Below are 24,383 nucleotides of genomic sequence, written 5' to 3' on the forward strand. Positions count from 1 at the left end.
AGTAAATAGTGAAGAGATGTAAAAATAGATGATTGCGTCTGTTTCTGTTTTAACAAGCGGTGGCAATGACAGATGGTGTAGGACAACAAGCACCTGATTGCCAAATACAACATTGCCACAATTGTGAAGTGGGAATATTGACTGGATTACTGGAAGGTGATTTCCGGTGATCGAACGACGGAGGAGAAACTTCTTTGCAGCCTTGGCGGAGAAGGCAGGGCTCTCTTTCAGCAACACGTGCTAGAAGTCTGCAATTGATACAACAATGAGACGGCAACGGCGGCGATTCTAGAGCGACAATAACTTTTGATTTTTAAATTGTTCCTGTTGATTCTTCCATAATTTTCTACTTGGATTCTGAATTTTGTGTTGTTGAGAATTATGCAAACTTGATTTAGTTAAGCAAATTTTATTTTTGATTAGGAAAATTGTCCTCCAATTTGTTGATTGTTTTGTTATCTTTTCAAATCTATTTGATGCATTGTGTTGTCATGCTGTCGAAATGTTGGGATTTTACTCTGTTTCATCAAATACATGGATCCTCCTCCCTACAATCATTGGATTAATCCAACGTACAGGACTGTTGCAGCAGATATAGCTGCAGACATTTCGGCAGCCGAGGATCCAAATCAGAGGGGTTTGATCTTCACCTCCATTGTAATTTTGTAAAACAAACGAAAACAATCTCTATCGGTAAAAAGGAAAAAATAATGTCATTTATTATTTTAATTTTGAAATATTTCAAATAATAACTCCATAATAAAGTGTGATTAAAAGCATACAGTATGTAAAAACAAGTAAACAAGTTTTACGCAACAAAAACTTTTGTATAAAACAAAAGAGATACGAACAATTTCATAGTACCAGAAATAGTAATGAACTAAATCTACTGATCTAAGAAGTGGGTGGAAGATAAAAATCAAGTCTGAAAATTTGTCCTACAAACATATTTTATCCCACTATTGACTATGCACTTAACTTACCTGACAAATATAGTAAACCTAATAGTACTTCACCATAACAATACAATATAGCAACAACACTTTCATGAACTAGTGTATCCCTTATCTGGAATGTATTTTAAAGGACAAAGGGTGATATGTTGTCGACCTACAATTGACTAGTTCTCAAGAAAGAATCGACCAACTCTATCGTTTAGAGGGTCTAACATCATCTTCTCCACCATCATCGTCATCTGAACCGTCTTTGTCCGACCTCTTTCTCTTTGGTGGAACCTCGGTCTTCTCATCATCATCGTCGTCGCTGCTACCTTCATCTTCCTCCACCTCATCTTCTTCCACTTCATCTTCTTCCACACCATTTTCCACAGGTTCAAAATCGCTAGAAGCTTCCTCCTCGTCAGCAGCGCCTAGAGGACGGACAAGGTACTCTGTCCCCAAATCCTCCTAGAAACAATTTGTGAGAGACTAAGTCAAATGCAAAAAGGCATACATAAAAGTTGATGCAGATAGCAAAAAATTGTATGACCTGGCTATATAAACATGTCCATTTATGATTCTTAAAGCATAAACTTAACTTTCACAAGTAATCCCAAATATACAAATAAAGGATCAAGTCTATTATATATTGCAAATTCCATGTGAAAGGGATTTAATTTTTCTATCCAGGTTGGATTCGTAGTGAGTTTAACAAAATCATGATGGACCACCGTGATTCTGCTTAACACACTATCGATCCAAACATGCTCTTTTAGCATCTATGAGGCAATAAGAACCAATCACCAAGTAGATCAAAATGTAAAAGAAGGAATTATGAAAGGAAAAACAAATAGTGTGTACTATATAATTCAACAATACATCATTCATCATATCAAACTTAAACGAATATAGTTCCATAAAAAATGAGGGTTGATTTTGTAAAATTGCTCTGTTAAAAGTGATTTAAACATTAAAAAAAAACATTTGGTTGATTACAAAATAGGTATAATTTTCTCTTCATGGAGATGGAAACATCAAATCCTAACTTAAGTTGAAATATCTTGAAACATCAAATAATAATCAAAATATCTTGAAACACCAAATTTATCAAATAATAATCAAAATCAATTATATACTTCTAAACTTAATTTTCCTCTCTCAAAAATTGTAAACTATAAATATTTACCTAAAATAAAACACGAATTAATGAATTAATTAAAGTTCTGACTCTCCTAGCATGTTTGGTACTACTAACTGAATTGATGGTAATAATTCTGAAAAAGAAATCACATCAAGAGAAAACGACATCGCAAAGAGTAATAACATAATATCACAAATTCACAAACAACTAGATTCGATTTAAGTGAGAAAATAACAGAGGAACTGCAATTTCTAAGCAAGTAATCACAAACCAACAAATTCTTAGAAAAAAATTGATTAACGAAAAGAAACCCTAACACGGACAAGAATTCCAAAATTCGAATATAAACAATAAAATTCAAAGGAAAATTGAAATAATCAAGCAAAATTAACAAAAATAAAAAATCAAAACTGGAAAAAAAAATCATAAAATTAGGGTTTTATTTAGAAGTTAGAAATTCTTTACCTCTTCCTCCTCTTCCTCGTGCTCTTCCTCATCCTCATCATCGTCGTCGTCATCGTCGTCATCTTCATCATCGTCATCGTCATCGTCGTCGTCATCATCAGGATCACCACCACGTGCACCTTCACCAGCTCCAACTTCTTCATCTTCCTCATCATCGTCTCCACCTCCAGTACCTTCATCATCGTCATCCTCTTCCTCTTCATTGTCTTGTTCATCGTTATCATCCTCTTCATCATCTTCGCTGTCTTCTCCATCATCTACTTCAACAACAGAGTCATCTTCTTCGTCATTCTCACTCAAAACGATAACCTCGCTTTCTTCCACTTGCTGCTTCAATTCCTCTGTTACCTTCATCATCTTGAAACTCTTTCGAATCCAAAAACTGAAGAATTTTTTTTCTGAAGGTTTCGATTTTTTTTTGTTACAAAAAAATTGAGCAGTGAGAAGAAGAATAGAGAAAACACCCTCTTTCCTTCGCTAACGCCAGTAGGTCTGAAACAAAGATCTGAACCGTTGAAATACGAATTCACGCGGATTGATGACGTGGAAATGTATCGGACGGTTGATATGAAAGATTTTGTATCTCAGAGGAGATAGTAGTGTGGTTAAGCGTTGCGGCGCTCTCTTTGTGTGTTTCGTAGTCACGTGTGTCACGTGCAACTCTAAATAGGGTATTATTAGGGTTTTGCGCTCACTTCTCCGAATATTCCAATATTTGATTCCGTAAATAAATTTATTTTCTAATGAAAATTATCACTAATTTTTACTAATATTTAGATTTAGATAAATTTGTCCTTACCAAAAAATATTTAGATAAATTTGCTTGAATTTTTTTTTATACTTTTTTTTTACGAGTTTAATTATTGTGCACTGTCGGTGTAAAGATTTTTTACACATACATCCGATGATGCGTTGTCACATCATTTAATCAATGTGACACATCATGTATTTTTAAATACCATACATGATATTTCAGTATATTATTGGATGCATGTGTAAAATAACTTTACACCGACGATACATATAAATTAATTTTTTTTCTTTCACATAACAGTTAAACTACAATTATAAATTTACTGTAAAAAAAATATAAATAGTACAATGTGTATTCCGTCTTTATGATTTGAAAATCATAGTAATATATGTTCTGTTTTTTTATTTTTTAAAAAAAGTACATAGATTGATCAACAATAGAACCTAAATTTGTCAAATGTTCTCAAAACATGATGTTAGGAAGTCGCCAAAAGCACCACGTTGTCACAAGCCAAATACTTCTTATACATGATGTCCTTACCGAAAAGAAATTATTCAACATGTCTTTAAAAAAGATCAAGTCTACTTGCATCCATCGACATATTTTCCTCCACTCTTGTTTCATGAAATGTCAAGCAAAGAGTACATGATTAAGATCTTCCACCTCACGAAAGCAAAAAAACCCAACTAATCTCATAAGGATTAGTAATGATAGACTAACAAAAACAGTCCGCATTGGCAATTTCGATAGTAACAACCTCCAATAAAAAAATTCAACCTATGGTACATCATTTAACCAAAATAAATTTAACGTGTTCATAACAACGGCCTCGACATAATTCAATTCAACAATTTTGAAGAAAAATATAAGTTTCCTCCTATCCACTTTGTCCCTAACCGACTGCACATCACAAACTAACACGGTTAACACAACAGCTTCAACTGCCACTGCAGTGGTAGCATCGTGTGACAGTCCCAACATTGTTCCATATCCAACTGTTTTGAACCCAACTTACCATATTTGCAACCTTTGCATCTTAAATTTGAATTGAGATAATTCATATTTGCTAACTAGTGCTCCTGGAAACTATTAAGGAACTAAAAAAGGAAAGAAAAGAAAAAACATGCATTGAAAATACCAAAATTTATACTTTTAAGATGTTGACTGCACAAGTTTCAAAATAATTTTACTATCTTTGGTTACCTTAACTAGTGCCCCGAGGGCACTAGTTAGCATTTGCCTTAATATTTTGATATTTATTTATCTTTTATTTAGTAAATAAATCTTAAGTTTAATCACACTTCTAGAATCTAAGCATTTTTCCTACACTATAAAATGGCCTAGCACATGGCTTCTGGTTATAATCAATCTCTAATAACATTTTTCCTACTCTTATGCATGAAAAAAACTTGAGAGGGTTATGTTAATGATCTCACCATTAAAATGCAATGGACACGGCCTTACAATTTTATAAGTTGTTGACCCCAATATATTTTAATGATGAGATCATTAACATAACTCTCAAGTTTTTTTCACCTGAGAGGATGCAAATCCAACACTTGACTTGTGCCTTCAAGCTATTGTTGTCATCATAATTTCAATACCAACAACTCACTCCAAAAGCACTTTCCTAGCACATGATGAAAAACTATCACTTATATGAAACGCTTGCAAAAAAAAAAAAAAAACACCAAACTACAATATCTGTCTCCAATCTCTTATTAAACCAAAAGCAAATGATGAGTTAAATAAGAACCATCAGCTAAAAATATCAGGAAATTGAGCTAAGAAAGCCTTGAGCTTTGTGGTGAGAAATACAGAGCAATTTTGGTACCTGTTAATGTTATACCTCGAGCAATTGAAGCTTTGGGGAAAGGGGACCCAAAATTTGCAGAAGATGGTGCAAATGATGCTGCTAATGAGGCTACATATTGTGAGGGTGAGTTCTATGGGAAATCACCACCTACTAAACAGAATAATGCTATGCATGATGTATCAGCTGTTACATCAGCTATGAGCAGACAATTACTCTAGCTACTAGTTGCTCAAATCTAGACACGCTCCCTGCTTTTCGGTGAAACAACAATATCAAAATCATTCAATTGAATGATTTTTGAATGATTTTGATGCATTTTCTAACTCAATTCAATTGAATTTGAAAATGAATGAGTGGAAGAAGTACAAAGAAACAAAGTATTACAAGTATAGATAACAAAAAGAGATAACCTAAAATTAAAAAGATAATGATGCATTTTAACACTAGATTGAGGGTAGTATTGTCAATGTAATGAAAATTTAAATAGCACACATTCCATCTCCTTCAAATCAAAAAATGGTCATAGGAGAGATTTTGCTCTCCTCCTCTCCTAGATATGAAACCAACACTCCCCAACCAAACAGACCCTAAAACTCAAACGAAAAAGGAAATAAGAAAAACAAAAATAAGATAAAGATAAAAAATTCAGGATGATCCACCCAAATCAATCCTGATCCTGGCGGTGCTGATGGTCATAAACAACAGCATCAAACATGTTATCAGATAATTCATCATGCTGTTGCTGAGGAGGAAGCTGATGCTGATCAACAGCTACTTGGTATTGCTGAATAAACAGTTGTCGCATTTGCAGCTGCCTTTCTTGAAACTTTGTCAGTTGTTCCTGCTGAAACTGCTGAAACCGCTCCCAATTCCCATCAAATTGTTGGTATAGCTGAGGTGGATGCATCTCTCTATGACGCTGAGCAGCAGCCCACATGTCGGACGACTGATCGAAATTAGAGGGAATCGGCATCTGCAGAGTGTTGCAGATATCTTGGACAAAATTCAGACAGCTCAACATAAACCGATCATAAACTGGAGGCACTTGGCCCTGCTGCTCTGGCCGAGGTTGTGGCTGCAGTTATTCATCTTAATATCAACATCAATTTTATATTTCGAAAATCACTTTTACCTCTCACAAATAAAACATGTGAATTGAAGTCCTAACTCTCCTAGCATGTTTGGTACTACTAACCGAATTGATGCTAATAACTCTGAAAAAGAAATCCTATCAAAAGAAAAGGACATTGCAAAGTGTAATGACATAACATCACAATTCACAAACAACTAGTCTTAATTGATGACGGTGAAACTAAACATAACATCACAGACGAACAAATTATTACAAAAAAATCGATAAATAAAAATTGAATTAACCTAAAATAGGTCTATGACTTTGTAGGGCACTCTCAAATAGGTTTAAAAAAAGTCTCACTCTGTCAAATTTTATTCATATCAAGTTATTGATCAAATCGATAAAAATGTTATGAACTTAGAGATATTCAAAAATTCAGGACTTATTTGAAATTGTCTTTCAAACTCAGAGACCAAATCGGCGGTTTAATCACATGTTTTAGCAAAGAAACCCTAATTTAGAACAGCTTTTCAAAATCAGCAAAAATTAACTGATAAGAAAATAATCAATGCAGAAATCAGATTTTACATAGCATAAAAACTTCGAGAAATTAGGGTTTTGAAAAATCAATTAATAAGTTATTTACCTGTTCCTCTTCTTCTTCTTCTTCTTCTTCTTCTTCTTCTTCATCATCCTCATCCTCATCATCATAGTCGTCATCGTCGTCTTCAAAATCATCGTCATCGTCGTCGTCAGTTTCATCTACATAATCATCAGAGTCGCTGTCATCATCATCATCATCGTCATCAACATCGTAATCAACACGTGCAACTTCACCTCCAACACCTTCTTCATATTCGATTTCTTCTTCACCGTACTCATAATTTTCACTGTCTTCTCCGTCATCTTCTTTAACATTCTCACTCAAAACGATTATCTCGTTTTCCTCCACTTGCTTCTTCTTCAATTCCTCTGTTACTTTCATCTTTCAAATCCGAAAACTGAACCAATTTTTTTCTGAAGATTTTGAAAATTCGGGAAAAATAGTGAAAACTGCCAGGTTTACCCAGTCTCTTCGCTTCGCTAACCCAAACAAATATCACGCGGATTGATGACATGGAATTGCATCGGACGGTTGATATGAAATAATTTGTTTTTCAACGGAGAAATAGTGTATTTTCATAGTCACGTGAGTCACGTGCAAAACGCTGGTTAGCGGGAAAAGTAAATGTTTTTGGTGGTGTAGCGGGAAAAGTAAATAAAGTTACTTGATGAGAGTGAGGTAATTAATACTCCTAGTCCCTAAATATAAGGCTTAGTTTGATCACGTATAGCAATATACAATTTTGATAGCTAATTAAAATAAATTAAACAAGATTTTATATGTTACTGTAATATTTATATCTATATATTATTAAAGAAATACGGTTAAAATAAGATAAATGAATAGTACATTTTAGTCGAAATAACTCTTATAAAAAGGGATAGAGGGAGTATTTAGATATTTATTTAACTTTTAAATTTAAATAAACATAATTTCTTGCTTATAAAAAAAATTCTTGCTTATAAAAATAAATAAACATAATTTCAAAAAAAAATTAAAAAAAAAATATACTTTAGGGTTAATCACACTTTTTTGTTGAATTAATCAAACTTTTAATCCTCTATTTTATCCTACCCGTGAAAATAATTCTTTGCAAAATTAATTTATTTCATCATCATGTATCGTATTTGTTATAATTTTAGTTTCATCTCATAATTTTTGGTCTTAAACTTTATAAATTTTGATATTATCATATAATATATGTATTTTAATGTTCAAATAGAGTTTTTTTTTTTGTTTTGTCACCTGTTATTAAGGTTCTCAAACTTGATATTTACTTTAACTATTTTTCTCAGGTAAAATTGACTCATAAAATCGTAAATATGATGTTATAAATTAATTTTATCTGATTTTCTTAGGAATTAACTTGTTTAAAATTGATTATTTCACGTCATGAGTTTATCAAAATTTACCACTAATTTAACACGATTTTCATACTTAAACACATAAAATTGAAATATTTCATGTGATTTTGACAACTTATATTATTTTAAAATAACTAGATAGGTATTTCATGACCCTCTTAGAAAGGTGGGTCTTTAAGTAGAGAAAGCAAGCTTCCATGATAATGATAATAATTTCAAAAGAAGTAAACAGGTTTACCTACCATTAAAAATGCAAGTGTGAATGTAACTATAACTCTGCATATTTTAAAATTACTTTTTGTTCATAAATATCTGTCTAGTTTTTTTTTTTTTAGGCCAAATATCAGTCTAGTTACCAACTCGAATATCTTAAATAAGATTTCAAGTTCAAATCTTCTTGATGAAAACAATATGTTTAAGAGATACGTACTCTTAAAAATGAATCATTGATAAAAGTCAGTATAATTATTAATAATATATTTGCTGTTAAAAAAAATGATAAAAGTCAGTACACATTTCACACAAATATTCTATGTGTTTAATTTCAAATTATTAGAAAGTATATATATATGAGTTCACAAATTATAGATCAACTCGTAAAAATATCAAAATTATTAAATCGGACATTATGATCATAGTTCGAATTTCAGTTTATCGCCTCATCCATTATGTGCGAGTTTCTAATGGCTATTGTCATTTCATCTCTACAAAAAAAAAAAAAACGCACATATATGTTTTTTTTTCCTTTCAAATATACTCATAATTAATACTCCCTCTTTCGATAAATCTAAAAGATAAAATTTTTCTTATATTAAGGACTAGAGGAATCTCTAATATTTAGAGATGAAATGAAAGTTAAAATAAACATGAAGATATTAAATATATAGTTTTTGTTCTAACCATCCATAACCCATAATTAGAATCTTTGATCTCTAGTAGACACCCAACTCGGCGAACAAAACATACATTATTTATTTGGATTAGAGTTGATTTTTTTTTTCAATTGGTATAGACACATCATCTTGTGGTCGAAATTCAAACTCTAGACAGTTTACTTATTCACTTTAAGGAATTAATTCTAACTACTAAACAATTTGACAAAAAATAAAATAAAATGAACTATCTCTTAAATAAATGACTTTAAAAATCAAACCAAAATTCTTATTTCAAAAGAGAGTCACGTTACCCACTCTTCCGAAACATTGGTTACTATACTTATTTTTCTCAATAGACGCATAAAATACAAAACAGAATTATAAAATACATCCACTTTAGTTGACCACTTTTTGCTCATATTTTGAGACGGAGAGAGTATTTGCCTACGAAGTTAGTAACTTTGTAATTTCTTACACACAATCATATATAAAGCAAGATATTTCAATATGGCTAAGATCGTGCATATAATAGGGGATCCTAATCCTAAAAAGATGATATGTAGTTGTATATTTTTTAATTAAAGTTATACTATATTAATTTTATATAGAAAAAGTTGATTTAGAAAAACCATTACATTACATATGTAGAAAAATGCGTACAATAATCAATCTCTAATAGTAGTAGTACCTTTTTCCTACACTATAAAATGTCATAGCACATTGCTTCTATCTACAATCATTCATTCAATCAATCATTCCCTTTCTGAAAATCAACAATGACAACAAATTTTAAGCCTCTAACACTTTGCTTATGCCTTCAAGCTATTTTTCTCATAATTTCAATACCAACAACTCACTCTAGAACCACTTTCCTAGCAAAAGATGAAAAACTATCACTTATACAAAACACTTGCAAAAAAACACCAAATTACAATATTTGCCTTCAATCTCTGAAGGCAAATTCCGCTAGCTCTGTTTCTGATGTAACAGGGCTAGCTCAAATCATGGTGAAAGTGATGAAAGCGAAAGCAAATGATGGATTAAATAAGATCCATCAGCTACAAAAGTTGGGAAATGGAGCTAGGAAAGCCTTGAATTCTTGTGGTGACAAATACAGAGCAATTTTGGTAGCTGATATACCTCAAGCTATTGAAGCTTTGGAGAAAGGGGACCCTAAATTTGCAGAAGATGGTGCTAATGATGCTGCTAATGAAGCTACTTATTGTGAGAATGAGTTTAATGGGAAATCACCACTTACTAAACAGAACAATGCTATGCATGATGTTTCAGCTGTTACAGCAGCTATGGTTAGACAATTACTCTAAGCTAGCTACTAATTATGCTTAATAGTATTATTAATTATGCAAATGTCTTCTAATTATATCTAATATTGTAACTATAGTATCTCCAATGGGAGAGGTTATATATCTTTTAAGCTTTGGTATCAATTAAGTATCTTAGCTATATAAGTATTGTATCTCTTTTCTTTTAAGTGGAACTCATGTAGTTAAATTTATAGTATTTGAAAAGGAATTAATAAAAATGACTTTATAAATAAATTTGTGTTTTTCTATGATGTGTATATATGAAATTTATTCAAAAGTCAGTTGAGAATATAATTTCACTAGAAATGTTCTTGCAGTACCTCCGTAAAATATTAGTACTCTTCCGTCCAAAAATATAAGAGTTAATTTGACTAATGCACGTATGTCAACGCACAATTTTGATCACTAATATATTTAATTCTCTATTAGTAAAAATTATAAAAACTTGATATTTTGAAAATACTCATCAAAACAAATCAAACAAGCATATAATTTTTATCAAAGCAAAATAAATATATAGTGTCATTTTGTCAAAATAGCTCTTATATTTTGGAACAGAGAGAGTACATTTGAGTTCATTTGTCTTGTCCTCAATTATTTTTTAAATAAGTAATCTTTTCTGTGAGCAATTTCGCACAATCATATAGTTCGAACTTCGAACATCAATACCATTCAATCTCGACATGATGGTTTAAAAAATACATAATTAATTTTTATTGTATAATAATTCAGAATATAATTAAACTTAAATTAAACTAACAAATCTTGATTGACCAACTACAAGTGTGCATCAAATTTAAATCTAACATTTTAATTTTTAACCATATAATTATCAAAAGTTACAAAATATAACTTCAGATTTGACATCCATTGTATTTTCAACTTCAGATGGACACATAGATGTGTATATGTGTTAAATGTAAAAAATTAAATATGATGTCATTAGCATTTGACATACGTAAATAAGAATTTTTTTACTGCCCAAAAATTATTTTTAGAAAATCAGATACATAATACATGTCCGAGTTTTTGTTTTTGGTTTTAAAGGTTTTGAGGCAAAACCACACACCAAATGCAAACAACATGCGTTTATACCTTTCGTATATTTGACACTTTTGGTTTTTTGGCACTAGCAAGTAGCGACGGTGAATATTTTAAAAAAATTTCAAAGAGTCGTGCATAACAATACGGTGTCTCATAGATCTTAAGATGCAATGTTTAAAAGGATTAATCTGTCTTTTATTAAAGTGAAATTAGCTTATGGATACATAATTTACTGAAGTTTTCGTACTTAAAAATTCATTTTATAAAATTGAATTTATATTGATGTAGTAAAAGTTGTAGACCTTTTGGTATAAACTGTTTTATTCCTTAAAAACTCAATTATAGTAGTAATCATTTAAAGTAATTAGCTATGTAATATCAATATGTATACCAAATCCATGTTTACAAAGAAGAAAATCATCATTTTTCAGATTACTTGCATTGTATCCAAAGTCTCTAAACACACACATAAATAATTTTTGTCTCAATTATTAGGAATTGCCAACTGTAGATAGGTATGAGCCGTATGCTTGTTGTCTTGATATATTAATCTCTTCTCTATCTTTTCTTTCTTTTTATCCCACTTTCGGTAATGCTTGTCTCATTCTTCTTTACTAAATGTGGGGCATAAACGATAAGGTTGAGTGAACTTATAAATAATCTACTTGTATTTGATTAGCTTCTCCTTCTTTTTTTTTCACCGCCAGTTTAATCTGGTTTGGGGGTCAGTTCTGACATCAAGTGGTTCAAACTCCCTCCCGATCACAGTTGCGGAAGATCGAACCGCGGTCCTCCCTACCAAGTTTAGCGTCAATCACCAATGTGATATGTTGCAATGTTTAGGCTGAAATTATTGTTTAATATTACATATTACATAGTTAATTACTTTAAATGATTACTACTATAATTGAGATTATTATAAAGTAACACTGCCCTTAAAAACCTTAATTTCATGGTAGGCATTAAAATTGCTGTTAGTGGATGTGCCATTATAACAATATGTTGATTTGGCCCTACGTATAGTAGGCATTAATAGTTTTCGAATGTATATAGAAGCTTTAATATTATTTTTTAAAATGGCAATTATGTTATTAACAAAATAGACAATATAATTGATCGTCTTACATTGTGGATTTTAGAAATTTTAGGGTTTAATGAGAATTGAGGTTTAATTGAGAATTTAAAAATGATGAATATGAATTGGGGTTTAATGTTATTGATTTATGAGTTAATTCAGAATTGGGGTTTAATATTGGGGATTTTGAAAGAAATTTGTTTTTTTCAAGGAAGAAGATGATAAACAATTAATGACGATGATGAATATATTTACAAAAAATTTGGGGTTCATTTAATTTTTATAAAATAAAAGTATAGTCCTTTTTTAATTAAAAAAAATAGAAAATGAGTTTATATGTGCACATTTATAGAAGATAAAAGATTTATATAAAGAAAAAAAAAAGATAAATCACCAAAGTGTTACAAATAAATTGGATAAATGATTCATTTGGAAAAAAGAGGAAGATAAATGATCAAAGTGTTACAAATAAATAAGATAATTGACTCCTGATTTAATGTTGCCTAAAAATTAATGTATCTGGATTATATCAAGAACCAGATACATTAACTTTTGTTGACCTAGTTGTCTTTTATAAAAAGAATTTGAAGTAATATTAATAATTAATCTGGATTTTTTTTCCAAGTTAATCTGAATTATATTATGAACTAAATACATTAATTATTAATTTTTGTTAATTAAAAATATTATTGAGAGGAGTTGACTGAAATAAATGCATAGTTTCATGCCAAGGTAATGATGCAATATATAAGTGTATACTTTGTAAGGATTAATTCCATCCACCCCCTCTTTGATCTTGCACACTTTGTGTTGTGGAGATGACAATATTGAAGCCAATTGCATTATTCATTCTCATGTTATGCACTATTCTAGTTGTAGCTCAATCCAAAAATGTCCAACCAAACAATGCCAATGATCTAAATCTAATAGAACAAACATGCAAAAAAACTCCAAATTATGCACTTTGCATTCAATATTTGAAACCACATAGCTCTGAAACAACTGTGAATAGTTTGGCAATAATCATGTTTACTACAATGTACTACAAAGCACATGAAACCAAAATCAAAATCCATAGACTTCTTGAAGAGCTTGATCCTCGTGATCCATTTCATCGAAGGGTACCACTTACTGAATGTAGTGATATATATGAATCAATTTCAGCTGATGCTGCAAGTGGCGCTAATGAATTGAAAAGACCTCCTACACATACCAAAGTTGTAGAATATTGTGCAAATGATGCTAAATATAAAGCCAATTTATGTGAGCATAAGTTCCATGGTGGGGGGTACTTAAGAACACCACTTACTGATAACAACAATATTATGAAAAATTTAGCACTATTAACAGCAGCTATTATTCCATTAATATAGCACTAGCTAGCTAGTAATTTAGTCAAAAAATTTCATCATGCTATGTATTTAATAAATTAATAAATATATTAATATTATGTTAGAATACTCATTTTCTCCTTTATTTGAACTTTTTTTAAAGCATTTTGGGTTATCACGATACTGATACAAAGTTTTCAACGTTGAAGAACCTATGGAACACACAAGATGAGTTCTCTCCTTTCAAACAAATTTTCTCTATACATAAACCAGGAATCAAACCTTTACCATATTAGTATCTTTATAAATTTTTATCTCTTTTCAATGTGGAATTTCGATTTTCCTAATCCATCTGTCACGTCTAACCCTATTAAACTTTGAATTAATTGTACCATGAAAAATGTCTCTTTTTATAAGTCTCTGTCTCTCGCCCTCACAAAATTGGATTAATTGTACATGAAAAATGTCTCTTTTTATAAGTCTCTCTCTTGAATGCAGGGACTAGGATTTTTTCTAATAAATTGACAAAACTCACACTCCAAAGACTCAAGACGGGAAACTGATAACAATTTTATTTAACTTATTTAGATTTAGGTGACCTAGACGACAAAGAACAAGGTTTGAAGATAGTAGAAATCATATGATATGTTGATGCTGCTTTTTTTGTTGAAACTAAGGTAGTAATGTTGGGTGCCTGTTTTCGGGATCATGATGGTAATATTGTGGCAGGCTTCACGCAAAGATAACAGGTCACCTTGTCAATAGTTGAAGGCGAGGCTTGGGCGCTTCTGCAAGTCATAAAGGAAGCCAGGTTTGGATATGGTTCAATTTGAAAGCGACTCACAGATGTTGATTGAATCTGTTCGAACTAGGTGTAGTGGTAACTCGGAATTTAGTATAATTGTTGCTGACATTATCAAAATCATGTTATCGTGCATAAACTTTGAAGTGAAGTTTGTTAGGAGACAAGCGAATATGGTTGCTCATACTCTTGTTCGGGCGGTCATTTCTTGGGCTAGTTTCCGTAGATTTGAGATTATTTCCGTATATATTGAACATTTACTAGTTAATGAAATGCATTAAGTTTGTTTGATTCAAAAAAAAAAAAAAGTAAATTCATATTTGACTATTTCCTCTAGCCCTTTTTATAAAAAAAACAACTCAATTTTTTAGATTTATTAAATAATTGATATATGTTTCAGTTTTCGCTTGTCGTTTTTTGATGGATCGGCTACCAACTAAAGATAATCTTTTTAGGAGGGGCATTTTGAACATTGACACCCAACTTTGTAGTCTCGGGTGTGGTAGTGTCGAATCATTTTAATGACAATTTAGTATTAATAATTAATGGTTACTAAAATTATTATTGAGATGAGTTGACTAAAATAAATGCATAATTTCAAGTCAAAATGATGATGTAATATATAAGTGTATACTTTGTAAGGATTAATTCCATCCACTCCCTCTTGATCTTGCAAAAAAAACTCCAAATTATGCACTTTGCATTCAATACTTGAAACCATATCATAATAGCTCTGAAACAACTGTGAATGGTTTGGCAATAATCATGTTCCGTATAATGAAAGACAAAGCATTCGATACCAAAGGAAAAATCGATACACTTATTTCCGATATTCTTCCTCGTGATCCATTTGTTCCAAAGGCACCACTTGTTGAATGTAATGATTTATATGAATCAATTATTGTAGCTGATGTTACAAGAGCCATTAATGCTTTGCAAGGATCACCAGACCTTAAACTTGCAGAATCTTGTGCAAATGATGCTAATAATAAAGCCAATATATGTGAGCTAAAGTTCAAAAATGGGGATTCACCTCTTACTGATGATAACAGTGATATGAATGATGCAGCAAAATTAGCAGCAGCTATTGTTCGAGTATCAAACCACTAGTTTTTTTCTCTTCTTTATAACACTTTCATCTTTTTTTAACTTGATGCGAGAATAATTGGTGATCTGAATGGATACATTTTGATATCATTTTTTATATGTCAAGACCATATTATATATTTTATCGTGAGTCTAACTCACCTTTACAAAATCAGATTAATTGTAATACGTACACTTTGGTTTTGTATACAAAAACAAATAAAGGTTATAGATTAGTCTCATGTGAGTTACTGATTAACTAAAATAAATTAAACATCACTTTAGCTTTAGAAATGATAGCAATATGATGTGAAAATCTCGACGGGGAACCGGATCAGGAATTTGGATAAAAGATAAGGGTTGTCTGTTGTGTGATCAGAGGCACCTGAATCTAAGATTCAACACACGGCTGAGAGAGAGATCAATGTAGTTACCGGTGTGTGCGATAAATGTTGGAATATGTTTGATTGTACGAAAACTAATAGTATTATGAGACATTATTTTAGTTGGTAAAAACCAAATAAAATGCCAAGAGATGGACCAAAAATCATTGTTTTAAACATCAAATCAAATGACCAACCCTCATAAGAAAGGATTGTGCGCCACCTGCTGCTGATAGTCAGTAGAAGGTGGCGCACAGTCCTTTGAACCAACACTGAGACTAATATCCGCTTGAGTGTTATGTAGAAATAAAACATTCATCCTTGGCACAAGCTAACCCATTACTCAACCTTTATTAGATATTTATTCATTAGTCAACCATTTATATGCTTACACGTTTGGTTTTTGTTATCAATCATAACACTTCTCTCTTATGGGTATCATACTGTTAAATCAACTTCACCAAGATATGGTACTTGTTATAACTTGTAAACACTGGTTTCTTTTTGGTTGTAAACCGAGTATATCGGCACGTAACTGTATAGACTAATCTCTCGAGTCTCGTAGGATCCAAATGAATGACAAACTTTTCCTAAGAGTTTTAATGTTGTTACGTGTCCAAGTTAAAGATTGAACTCAATACCTTAATTAAGTTAGAAGAAACCCGCTTCATAACATTAATTAAAATATCAATAATTGTATAAAAATATCTATCTATATTATTTATTGCATGGCCACAATCTATAAGCACTTTATCATTTGCACAATTTTCATTTCAGTTTTCTAAAAGACATGACAAATTTTAAGCCATTAGCATTAACTATCATCTTCTGCTTTTTTGTTTCAAGTCACTGCACAATTATCATCCCAAAAAACAACAATGGAAATTTGATTCAACAAACTTGCAAACAAACTCCAAATTATGCAATTTGCATTCAGTACCTCAAATCTGATCCAAGAAGTTCTGATGCAGATATAACAGGTCTAGCACTAATCATGGTGGATATAATCAAATCCAAAGCAAACACTACCTTAAACAAAATCAATCAACTGATTAAGAAGAAACAAGAACCTAGTCAAAAGGAAGCTTTGAATTCATGTGCTGGTAGATACAAAGCAATTTTGGTAGCTGATGTGCCAAAATCTGTTGCAGCTTTGAAACAAGGGGATCCTAAATTTGCTGAAGATGGTTCAAATGATGCTGCAGTTGAAGCAACTACTTGTGAGAATGGCTTCAAAGGAAAATCACCACTCTCTAATGAGAATATTGCTATGCATGATGTAGCAGCTATAACAGCAGCTATTGTTAAACAATTGCTCTAGACTCATAGCTAGTAATTTATTTACTCAAATATATCATCATCATGCAATTTATTAATATTATGTATTATATCATGTTTACAATATGTTATTTGTCTAATCAAAGTTTTACTATGAACATTGAACTTTGCATTTACCCCTTTCACAATATTCATTCACAGTCTCTTTGTCGGCATCTATGTGGTACTCCCTCTGATCTTATATATAAGAAAAAATTCATTTTTCACATTTATTGAGTAACTTATATATCTGATTTATATATGAACCCGATACACCAGTTATTCAATGAGTTAACTTAAAGAATCATACAATTCCACAAGACCAACAATAATGTCTTTTCACATAATTGGTCTTGTGTTTAGTAATTTGTCTTAATCCTAGTTAAACTTGTATTTATTAATTGTGGGGTATAGAACATTAATTAGGTGTGTTGAAGCTACTAGAACTAGTGAGGTTCAGAGAACCAAAAATAGTTAATAGATAAAAATACTGATTTAGGTTGGAGTTACCTTATTGAGGGTAAAGATGTTTGGTTCTGTTTCTATTTCAGAATAGGGGACCCTTTTGTTTTGGTTGCAGCTGTTGGCTATAGGTGACTCCTGGCTCCATAACCTTTCCTTCCTTTGTCTTCTTGTGATTTCAACCACAAGAACTGAAACACTCAATTATAAAAATGGTTGGTTCTGAGGGGTTGAGTGAAGAATGTGAAGTCATAAATTAATAATAATCTTTTATAAACTATTATACTAGTTGTATTAATATTTAGAACTTCTAACCAATCAATAGTTCACTTACTCGATATAATGGTGATTTGTGCTGAACTTGGTAGGAGGACCACGGTTTGATCCTCGCAATTACGATCGGGAGAAATTGTAACCACTTAATGCCAGATTCTCAAACCAGATTAGACGGTCTGTTGGGCCGAATATGAAAAAAAAAACTTCTATTAGAATTTTTTTGTCAAAATTTTAAGGCAAATGCTAAATAGTGCCCCCAGGGCACTCTTTAAGCCCTTAAATAGAAAGTTTTTTATAAATTTTTTATGGAAATGCGTAAAGTCAACGCATTGAAAATTAGAGTGTTTAATTTTTTTGAATAAAAAGTTTCTTTTAATGGAATGCTTAAAGAGTGCCCTGGAGGCACCCGTTAGCAAACCCAAATTTTAATCATATAGGTAAATATTTAAAATTTGGCCCCTAACGGCTGTCTGACTATGCTTCTAAACAAGTTGGTGTCAAAAATTAAGAAATAAACAAAAATATTTCTAACATTATACCTAATTTGTCATTTTAGTTCAAATGTTATTGTCTATCATAACATATATTAGGCCAGTCTAAAAAATTAATCTTAATTAGTAAAATTGTCACCTCGAAAAAATGAACGGAAATGATCAAACTGATTAACGGAGATGTCTTTAAGGGACTTATTTGGATCTTTTTTTTTCTTTAAGGGAGCTATTCGAACTTTTTTTTTCTTTAAGGAAAAATGTGAAACCGAAAATGTGTATAAGGGACTATTTTAAGCCAAAAAATTACGTATAAATATCAAATCAACCATCATACTATTTATCAATTAAAACTCAAAATACCGTCTAAAGAATAAAGTGTGACTAAAAAGACAAAAAAGTTTATATTTTAATTTCAATAGCTAACCTAAAAGTATTTTTCATAAAATAAATAAAAACCTTAGAGCACCTACAATTTCAAAGACCAAAAGGGAGATTCACTCCAAATATGACAGTAGTGTCTTTGTTCAAGATGTGATGAATGCTTTGATCTTTGAAAATATGATTGTCCTTATATACTAAGAAAATACTACATGTAATCATAATGCATACTAGTAAGATACTCGCGCATCTGCATGGGTCGCGTGTTCTGCTCGATTTGTCGCGTCGGTGCGTTACACGTGATTCTTCGTGTGGGGTACATGTTTTGATTTGTTTGCTTTTGATTAAGTAGTTTAGTGATTAGAATTTCACCCTTAAGATGAATAAGTGGATCGTCTGAGGTTCAAACTTCAACCCCACATATATGATGCAATGTCCTACCAACTGAGCTAATCTCACGGAGAAAAAAAAAAATAGTATTATGAAATCTGAGTAAGAAAGTAGTAGTGTAAAATCTGAGTAAGAAAACAGTTAATTGAACACAAAACATCATCTAGAATGATCTATAATTTAATTTGGCATCTTACAGCCACATGGAAGTAGGAACAGAATAGGTGTGTGACACTATCAACAATAAACAAGCTATCCGTGACATGGAAGAAGATTTAACCTTAAAATCACACTATGTCGACTCCTCAAAAGCCCATGGTTACAAAAAGCAACAAACAGCTTACATGTGACAATCATAATCATCATAATAATATATAAAAAAGACAAAAATTAACATTGAAAAAGAACAACAAATTAAATAATCAAGGGCCCAAATAAAATTTCACACTTTTTCAATTAGTATGAAAAACAAACCAAACTAACACCTTAAATAGCAGAGCCAAGTAAAGACATTGATCATTCATTTATTCTCCAAAAACAACACAAACATTCTTAATTTCTAGTCTCAAAAGAAAAATGAAGAGAACTTCAATTTTGAAGTCCTTTTTCTCTCTTCATATTCTTCTGTCTTGTATTCTTTTTCAATTTCAACTCACACAATCATTTACTCTTATGAAAGATGAAGATAATGATTTGGTGGACCAAATATGCAAACAAACACCTTTTTATGACCTATGCAGTTCCATTTTACATGCTAATCCTCTAGCTCCAAAATCTGATCCTAAGGGTATGGCCCTTATAATGGTCAATGACATTCTAGCAAATGCTACTGACACATTGAGTTATATTGAAGAGCTTATTAAACAAACAACAGACAAAGATTTGGAACAACAATTGGCTTTTTGTGCTGAGTCATATATTCCTGTTGTGAAATACATTCTTCCACAAGCAGCTGATGCTATAAGCCAAGGTAAATTTGGGTTTGCAAGTTACTCTATAGTTGATGCTGAGAAGGAAATTGGTGCTTGTAACAAGAAATTCTCAGGTTCAACTTCACTCTTAGGTGATAGGAATAGTATTATGCAAAAGTTAGTGGATGTGGCTGCAGCCATTGTAAAATTATTGTTAAATGGCTGATTTGTTTAGTCTTATTCAATAATAAATAGATGATTTAGTTGAGTTTTAATCAAATTATTCTATATATACTTTGTAGCAGCTGTTTGTACTTTGTAGACCACTAGTTTTCTAACCACCATTCTTTCTTATCTCTTTATTATGTATGATTTTGGTTTGCCTTTGAAAACCAAACCGGTGATTGAACTGGTGAAGACATCCATCGAGGTCCGGTTTAAAGAACCATGGATATGCCTGTATTACGATGGATATCTATTTACGATGGATATGCCTGTATCATACGAACTAGCTGTAATTTTGCAAAAACTACAAAGTGTATCTTTTGAAAAATCACGGTGGATTACCATAAGCTCCACTATAAGCTTAGTTTTTTTTTCAGGTGCCACATATTATATGATAGTCTCAAAATTATGTTAGCAAAAGGTGAGGAAGTTGAAAATTGGGTTAGGACCTAGACATTGAAGTTTTTGTTGGTTTTCACTAGTATCATGCTCTGGTTTAGAGGTCAGTTTTGGTATTAAGCGATTTCAGCCCTCTTTTAGTTGTAGTTACGGAGATCGAACGGTGGTTCTCCTTACCAAGTCCAGCTAACATTGAAGTTTGTTTCACTGGTTTTTCCTCTCTTTTTTCTAGGTAGGGGGAGTGGAAGGTGTTATAGCACATAGGTGTCGATTTCCTATTTGATAAAGATGGTTTTTGTTGTGGCAAGTGTGAGTGGTTAAGTCCCACATTGCTTAGAAAAGTGGAGGTTGAACACTTTATAAGTGAGATGACCCATAAACCTAACACCTTAAGGTTTTGGGTAAGAGTGTGGTGTCCAACTCACTTGTAGAGTTGTTCTTAAGCCCAATGTGGATGATCCCCCGGCTGCCCCCTCGTGATGACCCAACAGTTTTGTCAACTTCAATTAAAATTTGTTTGTCGGGTGAGAGATATAGGGAAGAAGTATGACATGTGAAATCACATGCCTATAGGTATTCATTCGTCAACAAAAGTATCAATACAGTCCAAAATGGCATGATTGGTATCCCAGCTGAAACTGGCAAAGGTCACACCAACACTGAAATGAGAATTTAGGACATGTTTTGATGGATGGATGGAAAGGGATGGGAACTCTGGGAATGGGTGGGAGATCAGGAACAAAATGCCATCAATTGATATTTCTTGAATTTTTTAAAATGGAAAGAATGAAATCAAATCAACAATGTGTACTATTTTAAATTTTCACTCCATCGTAAACTATGAAGCATGGACACCGGACACGACACGGACACTGACACGTCGACACTGATAAAAAGAATTTTAAATTTTACTGAATTTTTCCTGAATTTCAACTAGAAAAAATTTGGCAAAATTACATTACAGGTCCTTTATCTTATTTTTTTTGTAACAGTTTGGTCTTTTATCTTTTTTTTTGTAACAATTTGGTCCTTTATCTTTTTTTTTGTAACACTTTGGTCCTTATCTTATTTATTTATAAAAAATAAAGGACCAAAGTGTTACAAATAAAAAAAGATAAAGGACCAAACTGTTACAAAAAAAGGGACTAAAATGTTACAAATAAAAAAAATAAAGGACTAAAGTGTTACAAATAAAAGATAAAGGACCAAAATGTTACAAAAAAAAGATAAAGGACCAAAGTGTTACAAAAAAATAAGATAAAGGACTTGTAGTGTAATTTTGCCAATTAGATTTTCGGGGTATAAAAAAGAATCAGGGGGTAAAGAGAATTTATCATTAGCAATCTTAGTTCGATAATGGGCTTGTTTGTTTTAAAAAAAAATTCAGATGGTTTTTATAGTATATTGTTGTTTTGTAAAAAAAATATTAACAAAGTTTTTTTTATATAAAGTTTCAATGAAAAATTAGTTTAAATAGTTTCTTTTAAAATGTTGTTAAGTATTTTACTATTTTGCTACAATTTTTTTTAAAAAAATTGACGAAAAAGTATCTAATTAATTAATCAGTTTATTAAAAAAAATCAACAAATTTATTACTAGTCAAAAGTCAAAACTCAAAATATTAAAAAATTAATCAGCTTATTCAAAAAAAAATCAACAAATTTATTACTAGTCAAAAGTCAAAACTAAAAATACTGCCTAGAGCATAACGTGTATGACTACTAAAACAACAAAAAACTATAATTTCAAAAATATTTTTGTTTTATCTTTGATGAAAAAACTTTTGAAGTGCCTACAATCTCATGACTAAAATGGGGTTTCACTCCAAATATGACATTATGACATATAATATGTTTCAAAAAATTTACTGGACATGCATCATAAAAAACATAAGATTGATATTTTATTTATTTATTTTTGAAGCATGATATTTATTCTAAACTTTAGGTTTATCTCTTTTTTCTTTTAATACATTTGGTTGATGTAGCTCCATGCTACATCTTGATTCGTAAAATAACAAGAACTTGACAGAACAGTACAGATCGAATAAGATAATACAGAGCAGAACAAAGTTGTTCCGGAGAGATATAGGACGACAATATTTTCATATTTGAAAATAAAATGGGTATTTTCGTTGTTTTTATAGTTATATTGTGGATAAAAAGTTGTTCTGTGATTCAGTGAGGGACAAAAAATATTGTTTTTGTTATGTTCCTTGCTGCCTGATTTGTCTAATCTCATAACCAATTTCAAATCAAACAGGGTACAACAAAAGTTGTTCAGTTTAGTCCGCTATTTTTTAGGGGATCAAACGCACACATGGAAGTATGATTTAACCTTAAAATCAAAACATGCAGACACAAAACCCATGATTTTTTTTATTTATTTTCCCATGGTTACAAAAAGCAAAATAAACAACTTTTTTGAACAGAAGCAAATACTCCACTATAAGACTATTAACTATTAATATAGTAAATAAGTAAATTCCTAAAGAAAAAATGGAATAAACAAAAAGACCATAAAATTTACATATTGGTTGGAAATGACCAAAGAAAAGTCATACATGACCCAAATAAATTTCCTTATTTTTTTTCCTTCTTTCAATAGGTAATTACCTAAAACAAAATTTGAATACATACATATTACCCAAAAAATCACAAATTTTGACCATAGTCCACCGACCAAATTAACCTTAAATAGCACCCAAATTATGAACATTTGTCAATCATTCCACAAAAACAACAAACACTTGATTCCTAGTCCAAATAAAAAAAAATGAAAGGAACCTCAACTTTTGTGTCATTTCTCCTTTTTTCTTGTTTTTTTCTCCAACTCACTCAATCCTTTACTCAAATGAATGTTGAAGTTGATGATTTGGTGGATGATATATGCAATAAAACACCCAATGTTGCCCTATGTAGCACAATTTTACATTCAAATCCTCAAGCTTCCAAAAGTGATACAAAGGGTATAGCCCTCATTATGGTCAATGACATTCTAGCAAATATCACTAACACTTTGAATTATATTCAAGTTCTTGTGAACCAAACCAAAGATCTTCAATTACAACGAAAGTTTGCAATTTGTGCTGAGACATATATTCCATTAGTGGAAACTGTTCTTCCACAAGCAATTGATAATATGAACAAAAATAAATATGGGTTGGCAAGTTACTCTATGGTTTATATTGGAAAGCAAATTGATTCTTGCAAAAAGCAATTTGTAGGATCAACTAGTTCACCTTTAGGTGATAGGACTAGCATTATGCATAAGTTGCTTGATATTGCTTCTGCCATACTTAAGCAATTATTAAGTGGCTGATTTGTTTATTTATTCTTAATTCTTATTCAATAATAATTAAGTAGTTGATTTTGAATACAAGTTAATTAGTATGACTATATTTTGTATCAAATGTTTGTTAACCTTTAGTTTTTTTTTTCCAACCTTTCTCTCATG

The 24,383-nt window shown here is 31.2% G+C and overlaps 7 protein-coding genes across 8 annotated transcripts; 5 read left to right on the top strand and 2 right to left on the bottom strand.

Moving 5' to 3' along the window:
* Positions 1 to 806: 806 nt before the first annotated feature.
* LOC123921163 (prostatic spermine-binding protein-like) lies at positions 807 to 3,184 on the bottom strand. Of its 2 annotated transcripts, none has more exons than XM_045973582.1 (2): positions 2,545 to 3,184; positions 807 to 1,406 (listed from the first exon to the last, which is right to left on the bottom strand). In XM_045973582.1, the coding sequence occupies exons 1-2, from the start codon at positions 2,899 to 2,901 to the stop codon at positions 1,149 to 1,151; spliced, it is 615 nt and encodes a 204-aa protein (XP_045829538.1). In that variant the 5' UTR covers positions 2,902 to 3,184; the 3' UTR covers positions 807 to 1,148. The 2 variants fall into 2 exon arrangements, with proteins under 2 accessions (XP_045829538.1, XP_045829539.1); XM_045973583.1 differs by having other exon boundaries at positions 2,554 to 3,144.
* A 2,341-nt stretch (positions 3,185 to 5,525) lies between these two features.
* LOC123921164 (probable serine/threonine-protein kinase kinX) lies at positions 5,526 to 7,329 on the bottom strand. Its single transcript, XM_045973584.1, has 2 exons — positions 6,836 to 7,329; positions 5,526 to 6,189 (listed from the first exon to the last, which is right to left on the bottom strand). Exons 1-2 carry the CDS (start codon positions 7,172 to 7,174, stop codon positions 5,779 to 5,781), a joined length of 750 nt encoding a protein of 249 aa, XP_045829540.1. The 5' UTR covers positions 7,175 to 7,329; the 3' UTR covers positions 5,526 to 5,778.
* Positions 7,330 to 9,704: 2,375 nt separating this feature from the next.
* LOC123921740 (cell wall / vacuolar inhibitor of fructosidase 1-like) lies at positions 9,705 to 10,591 on the top strand. Its single transcript, XM_045974395.1, has one exon. The coding sequence runs from the start codon at positions 9,809 to 9,811 to the stop codon at positions 10,355 to 10,357; it is 549 nt and encodes a 182-aa protein (XP_045830351.1). The 5' UTR covers positions 9,705 to 9,808; the 3' UTR covers positions 10,358 to 10,591.
* Positions 10,592 to 13,294: 2,703 nt separating this feature from the next.
* On the top strand, positions 13,295 to 13,849 carry LOC123922240 (cell wall / vacuolar inhibitor of fructosidase 1-like). Its single transcript, XM_045974974.1, has one exon. It carries the CDS (start codon positions 13,295 to 13,297, stop codon positions 13,847 to 13,849), a length of 555 nt encoding a protein of 184 aa, XP_045830930.1.
* Positions 13,850 to 15,386: 1,537 nt separating this feature from the next.
* Positions 15,387 to 15,719, top strand: LOC123922241. Its single transcript, XM_045974975.1, has one exon. It carries the CDS (start codon positions 15,387 to 15,389, stop codon positions 15,717 to 15,719), a length of 333 nt encoding a protein of 110 aa, XP_045830931.1.
* Positions 15,720 to 16,804: 1,085 nt separating this feature from the next.
* LOC123923083 (cell wall / vacuolar inhibitor of fructosidase 1-like) lies at positions 16,805 to 17,571 on the top strand. Its single transcript, XM_045975720.1, has one exon. It carries the CDS (start codon positions 16,869 to 16,871, stop codon positions 17,397 to 17,399), a length of 531 nt encoding a protein of 176 aa, XP_045831676.1. The 5' UTR covers positions 16,805 to 16,868; the 3' UTR covers positions 17,400 to 17,571.
* A 2,298-nt stretch (positions 17,572 to 19,869) lies between these two features.
* LOC123922242 lies at positions 19,870 to 24,248 on the top strand. Its single transcript, XM_045974976.1, has 2 exons — positions 19,870 to 20,524; positions 23,794 to 24,248. Exons 1-2 carry the CDS (start codon positions 19,969 to 19,971, stop codon positions 24,246 to 24,248), a joined length of 1,011 nt encoding a protein of 336 aa, XP_045830932.1. The 5' UTR covers positions 19,870 to 19,968.
* The last annotated feature ends 135 nt before the right edge of the window (positions 24,249 to 24,383 follow it).

The sequence above is a fragment of the Trifolium pratense genome, linkage group LG4 (assembly GCF_020283565.1).
Source record: "Trifolium pratense cultivar HEN17-A07 linkage group LG4, ARS_RC_1.1, whole genome shotgun sequence".
In the NCBI taxonomy this organism is placed as follows: Eukaryota; Viridiplantae; Streptophyta; class Magnoliopsida; order Fabales; family Fabaceae; genus Trifolium; species Trifolium pratense.

Bases quoted from the DNA above. Each gene is read 5' to 3' on its own strand.
- LOC123921163 (XM_045973582.1), bottom strand. From the start codon at position 2,901: ATGATGAAGGTAACAGAGGAATTGAAGCAGCAAGTGGAAGAAAGCGAG. The intron at 1,407-2,544 runs GTAAAGAATTTC...AATTGTTTCTAG, and splicing joins ACGAGGAAGAGGAGGAAGAG to GAGGATTTGGGGACAGAGTA.
- LOC123921164 (XM_045973584.1), bottom strand. From the start codon at position 7,174: ATGAAAGTAACAGAGGAATTGAAGAAGAAGCAAGTGGAGGAAAACGAG. The intron at 6,190-6,835 runs GTAAATAACTTA...GAATAACTGCAG, and splicing joins AAGAAGAAGAAGAGGAACAG to CCACAACCTCGGCCAGAGCA.
- LOC123922241 (XM_045974975.1), top strand. From the start codon at position 15,387: ATGAAAGACAAAGCATTCGATACCAAAGGAAAAATCGATACACTTATT.
- LOC123922240 (XM_045974974.1), top strand. From the start codon at position 13,295: ATGACAATATTGAAGCCAATTGCATTATTCATTCTCATGTTATGCACT.
- LOC123921740 (XM_045974395.1), top strand. From the start codon at position 9,809: ATGACAACAAATTTTAAGCCTCTAACACTTTGCTTATGCCTTCAAGCT.
- LOC123923083 (XM_045975720.1), top strand. From the start codon at position 16,869: ATGACAAATTTTAAGCCATTAGCATTAACTATCATCTTCTGCTTTTTT.
- LOC123922242 (XM_045974976.1), top strand. From the start codon at position 19,969: ATGAAGAGAACTTCAATTTTGAAGTCCTTTTTCTCTCTTCATATTCTT. The intron at 20,525-23,793 runs GCTGATTTGTTT...TGAATGTTGAAG, and splicing joins TGTAAAATTATTGTTAAATG to TTGATGATTTGGTGGATGAT.